Consider the following 13471-nt stretch of genomic DNA (forward strand, 5'->3'; position numbering starts at 1 on the left):
TAAAATTGCAACCCCTCCCCCCAATCCTACTCTTGGTTTCTTTTCCAAAGCAAGCACCACCTTGTAACATACTATATAATTTACTTATTGTCTGTCACCCCTGCTGGAATGTAAAGTGAACATGAGGGCAGGAATCTTTGTCTGCTTTGTTCACTGATGTGCTCTAAGGACCTAGAAGAGTATCTAGCTCATAGTAGGTGCTGGATAAATATCTGTGAATGAGTGACTGAATCTACTCGATGACCATAATGCAATCATGCAGCCATTCGTTACAACACTGGAGAAAAAGAATGATATGGGGAAATACTCATGCAATATTAAGTTTAAAAAGACTGTGAAATAAGACGTAGGATATTTATGTTGAAAAATTAGGTATATTAGTATAAACAAGACTGGAAGGCTATATCCAAGGTGGTTTGCTTATCTCTGTTTCCTGATTTTCTACAAGGAAAATTTTCTTACAATAAGAAAATAAAGTTATTTTCAAAAAGGAAGAACACAGGACATGGGGTGGGGGAAGGATGAGTATCAAAGGACAGGGGAGCTTTTTGGGGTGATGGAACTGTTCTATATCTTCACTCCGGTCAATTTTCTTTTCTGGACCTAGGTTTCCTCTTCGGCAGACTTGGGAGTGGAGCTGGTTGGGCGCTGAGGCCTGAGACTGTAAAGCCACTGGCAGAGCTCGATGTGGGGGCTGGCAGATGCCTGGTGATTACACTGTGTTACTTGTCAAAATCCAAGCACCGTATACTACAAATGGGGACCTTTACTGTATATAAATTTTACAAAGGAAAGGAAGGAAGGAAGGAAGGAAGGGAGGGAGGAAGGAAGGAAGGAAGGGAGGAAGGAAGAAAAAGAAGCGCGCGTGCGCGCGCGCGCACACACACACACACACACACACAAAGAAGCACAAACTTGAAAACCACCATGGGTGCCAAGTCTGAGCCTCTGGGGTGCTCTCCAGCTGGGACACCAGAAGGCCAGGCCTCCTCTGGTGTTCCTCCTCCCCAGAAGTGACACCCTGGGAAGTCCAGCTTGGGAGCCCATCACTTACATCAGTTCTCCCGATTTCAGCAAGCAGATTTCAGCATCCTGCCCCACGGGCATGTCTTCAGTGTCTTCAGGGGTTAGCGAGTTTGACGTGGTGTCCCTGAAATGTCACAAACGAGAACACAGCCAGTTAGCTATCAGCACACAGGGTCCCACATCCTGAAGCCCGTAGTCTTGGAGTCTGGTAGCCAACCTCAGAATGCACGGGGAACCCTTCAATCATGGAGGCCAGGACAGAGGCCCCGCAGACTCTGGGGGTGGAGAGCCATGGGGGCCAGGCCCAGGCAGGCAGGATGGGGAGGGAAGACAACAGGGCTGCAGTGACTTCCCCAATGTCTTCCGGTGGGTGTGGGATGGGTGACCACAGCACAAATGGACCACCCTCCTGTCCCACGCCAGCAGAGCTACAGCCATGGGGTAAGTTTCCAGCACCACTGATGCTGCCTTTTCAGCGCCAGTCCCTGACTAGACGAGCCTGCTCTGGCCCATCTCTGGAGAACAAGGACAGGCACCCAGAGCTGATGAGGCAGGAAGCAGCATGGCCTGAGAAGGAGGTTGTGGGACAGAGACTCATACAAAGAGGGCAGATCCACGCCACAGCTCCTCTTCCCTTACAACCTACTGCCTGCTGTGTGGAGAACCAGCTGTGGGAGCTGCCTGGCAGTACAGAGGTGCCATGGTTCCCAAAGTGTGCTCTGTGGAACACCACTGCCAGGGGAGGGGAATCTTGCGCTCTTTCTTAGAAACTCATGGCATTCTTAAACAGTAAATTCAAGGCTCTGAGATGTCCTGCAATAAAGACATCTATTAATTTTCTTTTAATATTTATTTTCCTTATTTTTTTGGCTGCGTCAGGTCTTAGTTGTGGCACATGGGATCTTTGTTGAGGCATGCGGGATCTTTCGTTACGGTGCACAGGCTCTTCGCTATTTGCAGCGTTCGGGGCTTCTCTCTAGTTGTGGCGTGGGGGTTTTCTCGCTCTAGTTGTGGCACGCAGGCTCCAGGGCATGCGGGCTTTGTAGTTGTGGCGACGGGCTCTCTAATTGAGGCACGCGAGCTCAGTAGTTGCGGCACGCGGGATTAGTTGCCCCACGGCATGTGGGATCTTAGTTCCCTGACCAGGGATCACACTCGAGTCCCCTGCATTGGAAGGCGGATTCTTTACCACTGGACCACCAGGGAAGTCCCAAGACATCTATTAAATTTTAACTCTAGCATTCCCATGGAACATTTTTAACCACTGCTGAGTTGCTGATCCTCGGAGCAGTGCCCACACTTCACTGATGGGGACACAGAGGCCCAGGCAGGTCTTGAGAGGCAGGGCCAGAGCCAGACACCCTGACTCCAGCTCAGTGCTCATCTTGCTGGGTCCCACGCCCACTGCAGCCAATCGCTTATATGAGCTCAGGGATCTCAAACCCAACCAGCTCCAGTGTCCAATGCTGCCTGAGAAGAACCTAGGTCCAGGAAAGGGAAATGATTTGCTGATTTGCCCCATGGGAAGGCGTTAATGAGGAAGATCTCCTGAGCAGCATGGCTTTTTCCCAAAATGCTGTGATAATTCCTTCTCAACTGTCCTAGTAGGCTCTCCCCAGATGTTTCTGGGGTGAGGTCAATAGGCCCCAAAATGCCCTCACCCAGTTCTGCTCCCCCATCCCACCCCCTGCACATGCCCCTGGGCTCTCACCAGCCTGGCCCCCAGGCACATTCACTCAACCTCTGAGGCCCTGTGTGAACTTGTGTGAACTCAGACCTGCCTTACCCTCACCCTGCCTGCTGCTGAGCGGGTCCTGAGGCGGCGGCCCAGCACTGCGCAGGACACGTGAGGCGGGCACGGGCCCTACCCCACAGACGCGCTCCCTCTGAGGCAGGGACAGACAGCTGCGGCCTGACTGGAAGGCGGCCTCGGCACATACAGTGCACACGAGGTCAGCGGCTGACAGCAAGCATCCAGACCACGCGCTCAGATGGCCCTCCTCACCTGCCCTCACACCCACTCGAGCACCAAGTTCACGGCTGCCCCTAGAGTGGACCTACAACTTACACGGGGAAACTAGTGTGCTTCTCTGAGAGCGCTATCTGGGCTGCGGCCGGGTGTGATGCCTGGGGAGGGGCTCTGCAGCTTTCCTAGGGAGTTAACAGACCCTGAATCCCAGAGCTCAGGTGAGCCTGGGACCTCACATCATCTCTGGAACGTGAGAAATACAAGAGAGCACAGTGGGTGGCCAGACCCTAACGCTCACAGAGCTTCTGGCTGGAGGTGGCGGCATCGCCTCTGCTCAGAAACGGTTCTCACCACACTGCTCCTCACATTTCACTGCCGGGTGGGTCCCGTGGCCAAACACGCCACAGCAGGGGCACGAGGCTCATCCTTCCACAGGGAGAGGCACTAGCAATGGGCAGAGATGCACAACCCACCCATGGGGAGGGGCCGCAGATACCGTCCCCCGAAGTCTACGCCCTGTGCCTGAGGCCTGAGGCTCCTCACTCAGTCAGCAGGAGGCTGGGAAGGTCCCGGGAGCACCCAGGTGTTCTTCATGCAGATGCGAAGACGGGTGGCTCAGAGTTGGCAAAATCCAGGGAGCCTCGCCTAAGCCTGTCCCGGATGCCACTCAACCCTGGGGGCAGGAATACCTGTGCGACACGCAGTGCGCCTGCAGCAACCACGAGGCACCAGGAGTTTGGGGTCAGCGACTGGTGGTGTCACCCCAGGGGCTGCGACAGACGCGGCACCTGCAGCTCGCTCCCACCCCCCACGCTCCTGCACCCCGTACTCCTCCCAGCCACCCACGTGTCACAGCCCTGCTCACGCTGGGCTCTGCCTATCTGCTTTTGGGTCTTTTCTCCCCCTGGTCCACATGCTCTTTGCAAGCAGGGGCCGTGGCTGGGCTTTCCCTGTCCCAAAGGACAGGTCACGGCCGTGTGCAGGAACCAAAGAATGTCTGTGCTACTTGTTAAGAAATATACGTGGGGGTGTAAATTGTTAGTGTGTAAATTCAGGATGAAAGGGCAGAGGTAATGCTGATGAAATCAAGAGAAGAATCAGCAACAGATCCTGAAGGAGGAAGACCCCAAGTCACACGTGGAGTGGCAAACGCTGGGTTAGCAGAGCCACACCTGGGGACAAACTGCAGCACCTTCACCTCGAACAGGATTTTCTCAGACACAAAACAGACTGTTCGCTGCCAACTTACAAAGCTTCTCTGTCTGGAGGACAGCACTGCACGGGGGAGGCCTCCGTCCTCTCTGGAAATCTCTGAGCTCGAGACTTGGCTTCATTCAGACAGCTGGACATAACGCCTGCTCGCTCCGCCACATGGCCCCACTTCCCGGCCTCACTCCTGTCTACTGCTGGAGTGCTGAAGCCGCTGGCTGGTACGGGGGCCTCCAGGGCTGCCTAGATAATCAGACGCCCACTAGCACTCAGGTGTCAGGCGGGCTGTCTGTGCACAGTCTATAGCAGCCCACGGCAGGTGGGAGAGCGCGTCCTCACCAACACCTCGCCCTCAGCGCTGAGGCCTAACCAGTGGGCTCCCTCTGGCTGTAGCTCACTGTGGCTCCAGAGGGCAGGGGAGGTGGTATGGCTCAGGGGAGAGGGGTATCACTCCACGTGGTCCCAGTCTTGGCTTTATGACTGTGACTCTGGGTGAGCCCTTTCCTCCTCTGAAACCTCAGACTTCTCCTTTCTAAATGGGAGGAGATGGAACTGGAAGGACTCCAAGTTTTGCTGGCTTAAAAAGGCTGTAAGTTTCAAAGGACTTGGAGAAGGCGTTTTACTGGCTGGGAAAGAGGTGGGCTCGCTCTGGTCGGCAGCTCGTGCCCTCAGCCTTCCCCACTCTTCCCAGGGAAGGTACAGCAAGGACATGTCCTCAAGTGCCTGCTGCCACCAAGGGCAAGCCTTGTCACTCCTTTTTCTCCCCAGCTCAGCCCACCTCTGACCGCCTTCCTGTCCAACACCTCTTTCTTGTTCATCTTCCAATCGCTGGCTTCCAGATTCCCCCACCCCCATCACAGAATGTCAGTGTGAGAAGAAGCTCAAAGGACCATCCAGTCCAACCCCACTTGATGGCTAAGGAGGCAGGGGCCAGGGGAGAGGAGACGGGCCCAAGGCCACTCAGGCCTGCCTCGTTTCATTTGCTCTCATCCTTGTGCAAAGTGCAAATACCATAAATGAGAAAGATAAATAACATATGATGAAACGAACTCTGAAAACTGTGGTTGGTTCTCTCATATTCCCTCATTAAGAATAAAAGATGTTGGGAATTCCCTGGTCGTCCAGTGGTTGGGACTCCGCATTCCCACTGCAAGGGGCATGGGTTCGATGCCTGGTTGGGGAACTAAGATCCCACAAGTCGTGGGGTGCAGCCAAAAAACCCCCAAGATGTCCTAATCTTTTGTTCCCTCTCCTCCTCCATCTCCCCACCTCTCTGACCATCACAACACAGACAACTCTCTTACCAGAGTAGGTCCTGCAACCCTTGCTAGTCCTGGCTGAGGACCTACATGGGGGAGCTTTGTGAGGTGGGAAGGGGAGACAGATGGAGGTGGGAGTGTGCATGGGTGGGTGATGCAGTCTCAAAGGCAATGATTAGGGACACAGAGTTTCCTTTCAATGGCTTTTCAAACTGTGGGTCATGACCCATTCAGTCAGTTGTGAATCAATTAATAAGTTATGACGAATATTAAAAGAAATACGATAGAGAGGGCAGACAGCAGAAGCAAGAAGAATGACAATCCTACAGCCTGTGGAACAAAAACCACATTCACAGAAAGACAGACAAGATGAAAAGGCAGAGGGCTATGTACCAGATGAAGGAACAAGATAAAACCCCAGAAAAACAACTAAATGAAGTGGAGATAGGAAACCTTCCAGAAAAAGAATTCAGAATAATGATAGTGAAGATGATCCAGGACCTCGGAAAAAGAATGGAGGCAAAGATCGAGAAGATGCAAAAAATGTTTAACAAAGACCCAGAAGAATTAAAGAACAAACAAACAGAGACCAACAATACAATAACTGAAATGAAGACTACACTAGAAGGAATCAAAACCAAAATAACTGAGGCAGAAGAATGGATAAGTGACATGGAAGACAAAATGGTAGAATTCACTGCTGCAGAACAGAATCAAGAAAAGAGAATGAAAAGAAATGAAGACAGCCAAAGAGACCTCTGGGACAACATTAAACGCAACAACATTCGCATTATAGGGGTCCCAGAAGGAGAAGAGAGAGAGAAAGGACACGAGAAAATATTTGAAGAGATTATAGTCGAAAACTTCCCTAACATGGGAAAGGAAACAGCCACCCAAGTCCAGAAAACGCAGCGAGTCCCATACAGGATAAACCCAAGGAGAAACAAGCCGAGACACATAGTAATCAAATTGGCAAAAATTAAAGACAAAGAAAAATTATTGAAAGCAGCAAGGGAAAAATGACAAATAACATACAAGGGAACTCCCATAAGGTTAACAGCTGTTTCTCAGCAGAAACTCTACAAGCCAGAAGGGAGTGGCATGATATACTTAAAGTGATGAAAGGGAAGAACCTACAATGAAGATTACTCTACCTGGCAAGGATCTCATTCAGATTCGATGGAGAAATCGATGGAGAAATCTCATTCAAATTGATGGAGAAAAGCTTTACAGACAAGCAAAAGCTAAGAGAATTCAGCACCACCAAACCAGCTCTACAGCAAATGCTAAAGGAACTTCTCTAAGTGGAAAACACAAGAGAAGAAAAGGACCTACAAAAACAAACCCAAAACAATTAAGAAAATGGTAATAGGAACATACATATCGATAACTACCTTAAACATGAATGGATTAAATGCTCCAACCAAAAAGACACAGGCTTGCTGAATGGATACAAAAATAAGACCCATATATATGCTGTCTAAAAGAGACCCACTTCAGACCTAGGGACACATACAGACTGAAAGTGAGGGGATGGAAAAAGATATTCCATGCAAATGTTAATCACAAGAAAGCTGGAGTAGCAATACTTGTATCAGATAAAATAGACTTTCAAATAAAGAATGTTACAAGAGACAAGGAAGAACACTACATAATGATCAAGGGATCAATCCAAGAAGAAGATATAACAATTATAAATATATAGGCACGCAACACAGGAGCACCTCAATACATAAGGCATTGCTAACAGCTATAAAAGAGGAAATCGACAGTAACACAGTAATAGTGGGGGACTTTAACACCTCACTTACACCAATGGACAGATCATCCAAAATGAAAATAAATAAGGAAACACAAGCTTTAAATGACACAATACACTAGATAGATTTAATTGATATTTATAGGACATTCCATCCAAAAACAGCAGATTACACTTGCTTCTCAAGTGCATATGGAACATTCTCCAGGATAGATCACATCTTGGGTCACAAATCAAGCCTCAGTAAATTTAAGAAAATTGAAATCATATCAAGCATCTTTTCTGACCACAACGCTATGAGAATAGAAATGAATTATAGGGAAGAAAACGTAAAAAGCACAAACACAGGGAGACTAAACAATACGTTACTAAATAACCAAGAGATCACTGAAGAAATCAAAGAGGAAATCAAAAAATACCTAGAGACAAATTAAAATGAAAACATGACGATCCAAAACCTATGGGATGCAGCAAAAGCAGTTCTAAGAGGGAAGTTTATTGCTATACAAGCCTACCTCAAGAAACAAGAAAAATCTCAAATAAACAATCTAACCTTACACCTAAAGGAACTAGAGAAAGAACAAACAAAACCCAAAGTTACCAGAAGGAAAGATATCATAAAGATCAGAGCAGAAATAAATGAAATAGAAACAAAGAAAACAATAGCAAAGATCAATAAAAGTAAAAGCTGGTTGTTTGAGAAGATAAACCAAATTGATAAACCATTAGTCAGACTCATCAAGAAAAAGAGGGAGAGGACTCAAATCAATAAAATTAGAAATGAAAAAGAAGAAGATACAACAGACACCGCAGAAATACAAAGCACCCTAAGAGACTACTACAAGCAACTCTATGCCAATAAAATGGACAACCTGGAAGAAATGGACAAATTCTTAGAAAGGTATAGCCTTCCAAGACTGAACCAGGAAGAAATAGAAAATATGAATAGACCAATCACAAGTAATGAAATTGAAACTGTGATTAAAAGTCTTCCAACAAACAAAAGTCCAGGACCAGATGGCTTCACAGGTGAATTCTATCAAACATTTATAGAAGAGCTAACACCCATCCTTCTCAAACTCTTCCAAAAAATCGCAGAGGAAGGAACACTCTCAGACTCATTCTATGAGGCTGCCATCACCCTGATACCAAAACTAGACAGATACTACAAAAAAAGAAAATTACAGACCAATATCACTGATGAATATAGATGCAAAAATCCTCAACCAAATACTAGCAAACAGAATCCAACCACACATTAGAAGAATCATACACCATGATAAAGTGGGATTTATCCCAGGGATGCAAGGATTCTTCAATATATGTGAATCAATCAATGTGATACACCATTTTAACAAACTGAAGAATAAAAACCATATGATCATCTCAATAGATGCAGAAAAAGCTTTTGACAAAATTCAACAACCATTTGTGATAAAAACTCTCCAGAAAGTGGGCACAGAGGGAACCTACCTCAACATAATAAAGGCCATATACAACAAACCCACAGCAAACATCATTCTCAATGGTGAAAAACTGAAAGCACTTCCTCTAAGATCAGGAACAAGACAAGGATGTCCACTCTCACCACTATTACTCAACACAGTTGTGGAAGTCCTAGCCACGGCAATCAGAGAAGAAAAAGAAATAAAAGGAATACAAATTGGAAAAGAAGAAGTAAAACTGTCACTGTTTGCAGATGACATGATACTATACATAGAGAATCCTAAAAATGCTACCAGAAAACTACTAGAGCTAATCGATGAATTTGGTAAAGTTGCAGGATACAAAATTAATGCACAGAAATCTCTTGCATCCTTATACACTAATGATGAAAAATCTGAAAGAGAAATTAAGGAAACACTCCCATTTACCACTGCAACAAGAAAATAAAATACCTAGGAATAAACCTACCTAGGGAGACAAAAGACCTGTATGCAGAAAACTATAAGACACTGATGAAAGAAATTAAAGATGATACCAACAGGTGGAGAGATATACCATGTCCTTGGATTGGAAGAATCAATATTGTGAAAATGACTACACTACCCAAAGCAATCTATAGATTCAATGCAATCCCTATCAAATCACCAATGGCATTTTTTACAGAACTAGAACAATAAATCTTTGAATTTGTATGGAGACACAAAAGACCCTGAATAGCCAAAGCAGTCTTGAGGGAAAAAAATGGAGAGGGAGGAATGAGATTCCCTGACTTCAGACTATACTACAAAGCTATAGTAATCAAGACAATATGGTACTGGCACAAAAACAGAAACATAGATCAATGGAATAAGATAGAAAGCCCAGAGATAAACCCATGCACCTATGGTCAACTAATCTATGACAAAGGAGGCAAGGATATACAATGGAGAAAAGACAGTCTCGTCAATAAGTGGTGCTGGGAAAACTGGACAGCTACATGTAAAAGAATGAAATTAGAACACTCCTGACCACCATACACAAAAATAAACTCAAAATGGATTTGAGACCTAAATTTAAGACTGGACACTATAAAACTTTTAGAGGAAAACATAGGAAGAACACTCTTTGACATAAATCAGAGCAAGATCTTTTTTGATCCATCTCCTAGAGTAATGGAAATAAAAACAAAAATAAACAAATGGGACCTAATGAAACTTCAAAGCTTTTGCATAGCAAAGGAAACCATAAACAAGACGAAAAGACAACTCTCAGACTGGGAGAAAATATTTTCAAACGAATCAACGGACAAAGGATTAATCTCCAAAATATATAAACAGCTCATGCAGCTCAATATTAAAGAAACAAGTAACCCAATCCAAAAATGGGCAGAAGACCTAAATAGACATTTCTCCAAAGTAGACATACAGATGGCCAAGAAGCACATGAAAAGCTGCTCAACATCACTAATTATTAGAGAAATGCAAATCAAAACTACAATGAGGCATCACCTCACACCAGTTAGAATGGGCATCATCAGAGAATCTACAAACAATAAATGCTGGAGAGGGTGTGGAGAAAAGGGAACCCTCTTGCACTGCTGGTGGGAATGTAAATTGATAAAGCCACTATGGAGAACAGTATGGAGGTTCCTTAAAAAACTAAAAATAGAATCACCATATGACTCAGCAATCCCACTACTGGGCATATTCCCAGAGAAAACCATAATTCAAAAAGACACATGCACCCAATGTTCATTGCAGCACTATTTACAACAGCCAGGTCTTGGAAGCAACCTGAATGCCCATCGACAGATGAATGGATAAAGAAGTTGTGGTACATATATACAATGGATATTACTCAGCCATATTACTCATGGAATTTCGTTCCATAAAAAGGAACGAAATTGGGTCATCTGTTGAGATGTGGATGGATCTAGAGACTGTCATACAGAGTGAAGTAAGTCAGAAAGAGAAAAACAAATATCATATATTAACGCATGTATGTGGAACCTAGAAAAATGGTACTGATGAACCGGTTTGCAGGGCAGAAGTTGAGACACAGATGTAGAGAACAAACATATGGACACCAAGGGGGGAAAGCTGCAGGGGGGGGGGGTATGGTGGTTTGATGAATTGGGCGATTGGGATGACATGTAAACACTGATGTGTATAAAACTGATGACTAATAAGAACCTGCTGTATAAAAAAAATAAATAAAATAAAATTCAAAAATTAAAAAAACAAACAAAAAAACTAATACTAAACTTTCTTTGGTTTATTTGTATGGAAATATGTTAATATAAATGTTTCAGACATTACATGAAATTCCCAAAAATCTTATATGTTCTGGTATAATAAGTCATAACTCTAGTTATTATTTTAAAATGTGTATCTCAGAAATAACTAAATTTCCTTGTCAATTGCATTATTATGAACTTTCATCAAATGTTTAACCGTGGTCATTTTTAAGTCTTTTGTCATTTACAGACAGTTCTGGGTGTACTCTGATGCTTTTGCAAAAATGTTCCTATAAAAGGGTAAAAAAAAAAAAAAAAGAAATAGGATATAATAGAAAATATGAACGCGTTTTTGCATTATACTGCATGTGGTAAGGATAAGCATTGTTTTATGAGGCTCTTGTTTGACTGTCTATACACATACACACCTGGGTAGTCATGTAAATTTCTGACTGTGGGATGCAGTAGAAAACGTTCAAGCAACTGTGTTGGAAGATGTCAAAGGATTTTTAAGTTTGAGAATGACGGGGAACAAAGATAAGGCCACTAGGGGGCACCCTATCTCCTTTTGTTGCCATTGAGGTGTTTTCCTCAGAAAAGATGCAAGACAAGCTCACTGCCCACAAGTGACCTTCCTCCTCCCCTTGCTCTGGCCATGGGAGCCTACTGCTAGCTATGGTGGCCTCTCATGGCTGATGGCACGTCATCCCTTCCTGTCCATCTGAATTTCTGTCCCTGAGCCTGTGGTTGGTCGAGCTGAACTGTCCTAAGGCGTGTACATCTGTCAACTTGCTCCACCCTATCAGGGCAGTCACCTTGGCCACACCTGCCACATTTGGCCTGGGCACCCGTCACGCACACAGCCAAGGTGGTCTTCTGCCCCAAATGTCCCCAAGGATATGACCAAGGCTTGCTCCACTTCGGAACCAAGTAAGAATAAAGTGGTGACCACAGGCAAGGATGCTGAGGAAGTCCCTAGCAACGCAGTCCAGGGGTCCACGCCTGCCTGGACTAGGGGGTCACAGGTGAGGGTCTCCAGCTTGCTCTCTGCAGCTGTAATATACAGTATTCTCCTGTCACAAATCAAAACGCCTTAGCCTCTTTTTTCTTTAACTTCAATTCTGCCAGTTGCCCAAGGAGCAGATTCTCTCTGGCTGTTCAGGTTGGCTGAGGAAGGAATGGAGCCCAGAGAGCCTCATGGCCTGAGTGTCCTGCTGACAGCCTTCCCCAGAGGGCTCCATCCACCCCTCCGCCTTGCTAAGCCAGCACGGTTGGAGTGCTGCTCTGCCTGTTACACGGGGTCTCCTGTGAACTGGAGAAGTCTTTGGTTTACAACTGCCCTGTTCAGTACAGAACCACTGGCCTCATGTGGCTGCTTAAATTCAAATTCATCAGAATTAAAACAAAACTAAAAGCTTGGCTCTGTTGTTGCACTAGCCACACTTCGAGTGCCTAATAGCCACAGGAGTTAGTGCCCGCTGTGTTGGATGCACAGACACAGGACACGCCTGTCATCTCAGAAGGCTCTACTGAACAGCTTGGGTTTGGAAGGAGAGGCTGAGCCACACGTGGGCCACATTCACTGCGGGGCTTGGGTGCATCTTTCTATTTTACTGTTAAATTCCTAGTAGTTTTTCTTGTAGTCATTTTCCTTTTTGCCTAAAAACCAAGTGAAGAAGATCGCTTCTGGTGTTGATTTCTGATTACTTGGTAACTATGGGCTGACCAAAACACTCAGACCCACATGCCCGTCCTGACAACTGGCCTGCCGCCTGCTGCCCTCTGGTTAGGCTGCTTTTCTGAGGGTTTTTCCAACTCATCCTCCACAGCCGCCGCCACCCACCACCGCCTGGCAGTCACTCCTCTACCAGCAGCAACTGCCTCATCCCTGCGTCCTGAACTGCCGTCCTACGCAGGGCCCTGGCTCCAGAATGTCAGGTGTTCAGAAAAAGGAAGCAGGTCAACACAGTCTGACTTCTGAGAATCTGCAGGGGGCACGGCTGCCACAGCACTTTTACTCTCCCCCGATTCTGTTTCGGAAATGTTTACATATTCTGGGAAAAACCCAAGACATATGGTTGGGTACTTGCCCTTAAGAAGTTCAGAGTTTTGTTTCAAAGAAAAGCAATGAGCACTACAGATCGGAAGACAACAGAAGGCATTTTGTAAAGTGGTTGAAATAAAATTCTGACCCCCAAATTGTGAGGGGCTCTTATCATCTAATTTAGTTGCAAGTTTTCCATCGGAGAACTTTCCACTGGAGAATGGTTATGACAAGTATGGTCACGCTCTCTCTAAGGTACACATCACCCCTCCTTCCCAAGCATATATGTGGTCACGGAGGGCACCGGGCCGAGGCCTGTTCTTCCCCATGGAGGGAAAGCGATTGCTGAGAGGGACGACCATGGCTGAGCCAGTGTGTCTGATAAGGTTCAGCCCCTTCTAACATCACCCTGTGAACTGGTCCTAAGTGACACGGTTCGTTTGTCTCTGGGAAAAACTCATCTCTCAAAGCTTAAAGATTCCAAGATGTCAGGCTGGCTCACTGTGAAGGAATGTCTTGTCTCAGAAGATTTCTTTCAGAAAGA

General features: G+C 45.8%; 1 protein-coding gene across 3 annotated transcripts in view; it reads right to left on the bottom strand.

Moving 5' to 3' along the window:
* Positions 1 to 13471, bottom strand: part of FYCO1 (FYVE and coiled-coil domain autophagy adaptor 1) — an 86111-nt gene that overhangs the window by 15770 nt on the left and 56870 nt on the right. For all 3 annotated transcript variants that reach the window (XM_033864724.2, XM_033864723.2, XM_033864725.2), the window contains exon 15: positions 1055 to 1150. In XM_033864724.2, coding sequence (XP_033720615.1) covers positions 1055 to 1150 — 96 coding nt within the window. The remainder of the gene's footprint in view (positions 1 to 1054; positions 1151 to 13471) is intronic.

The sequence above is a fragment of the Tursiops truncatus genome, chromosome 10 (assembly GCF_011762595.2).
Source record: "Tursiops truncatus isolate mTurTru1 chromosome 10, mTurTru1.mat.Y, whole genome shotgun sequence".
Lineage (NCBI taxonomy): Eukaryota > Metazoa > Chordata > Mammalia > Artiodactyla > Delphinidae > Tursiops > Tursiops truncatus.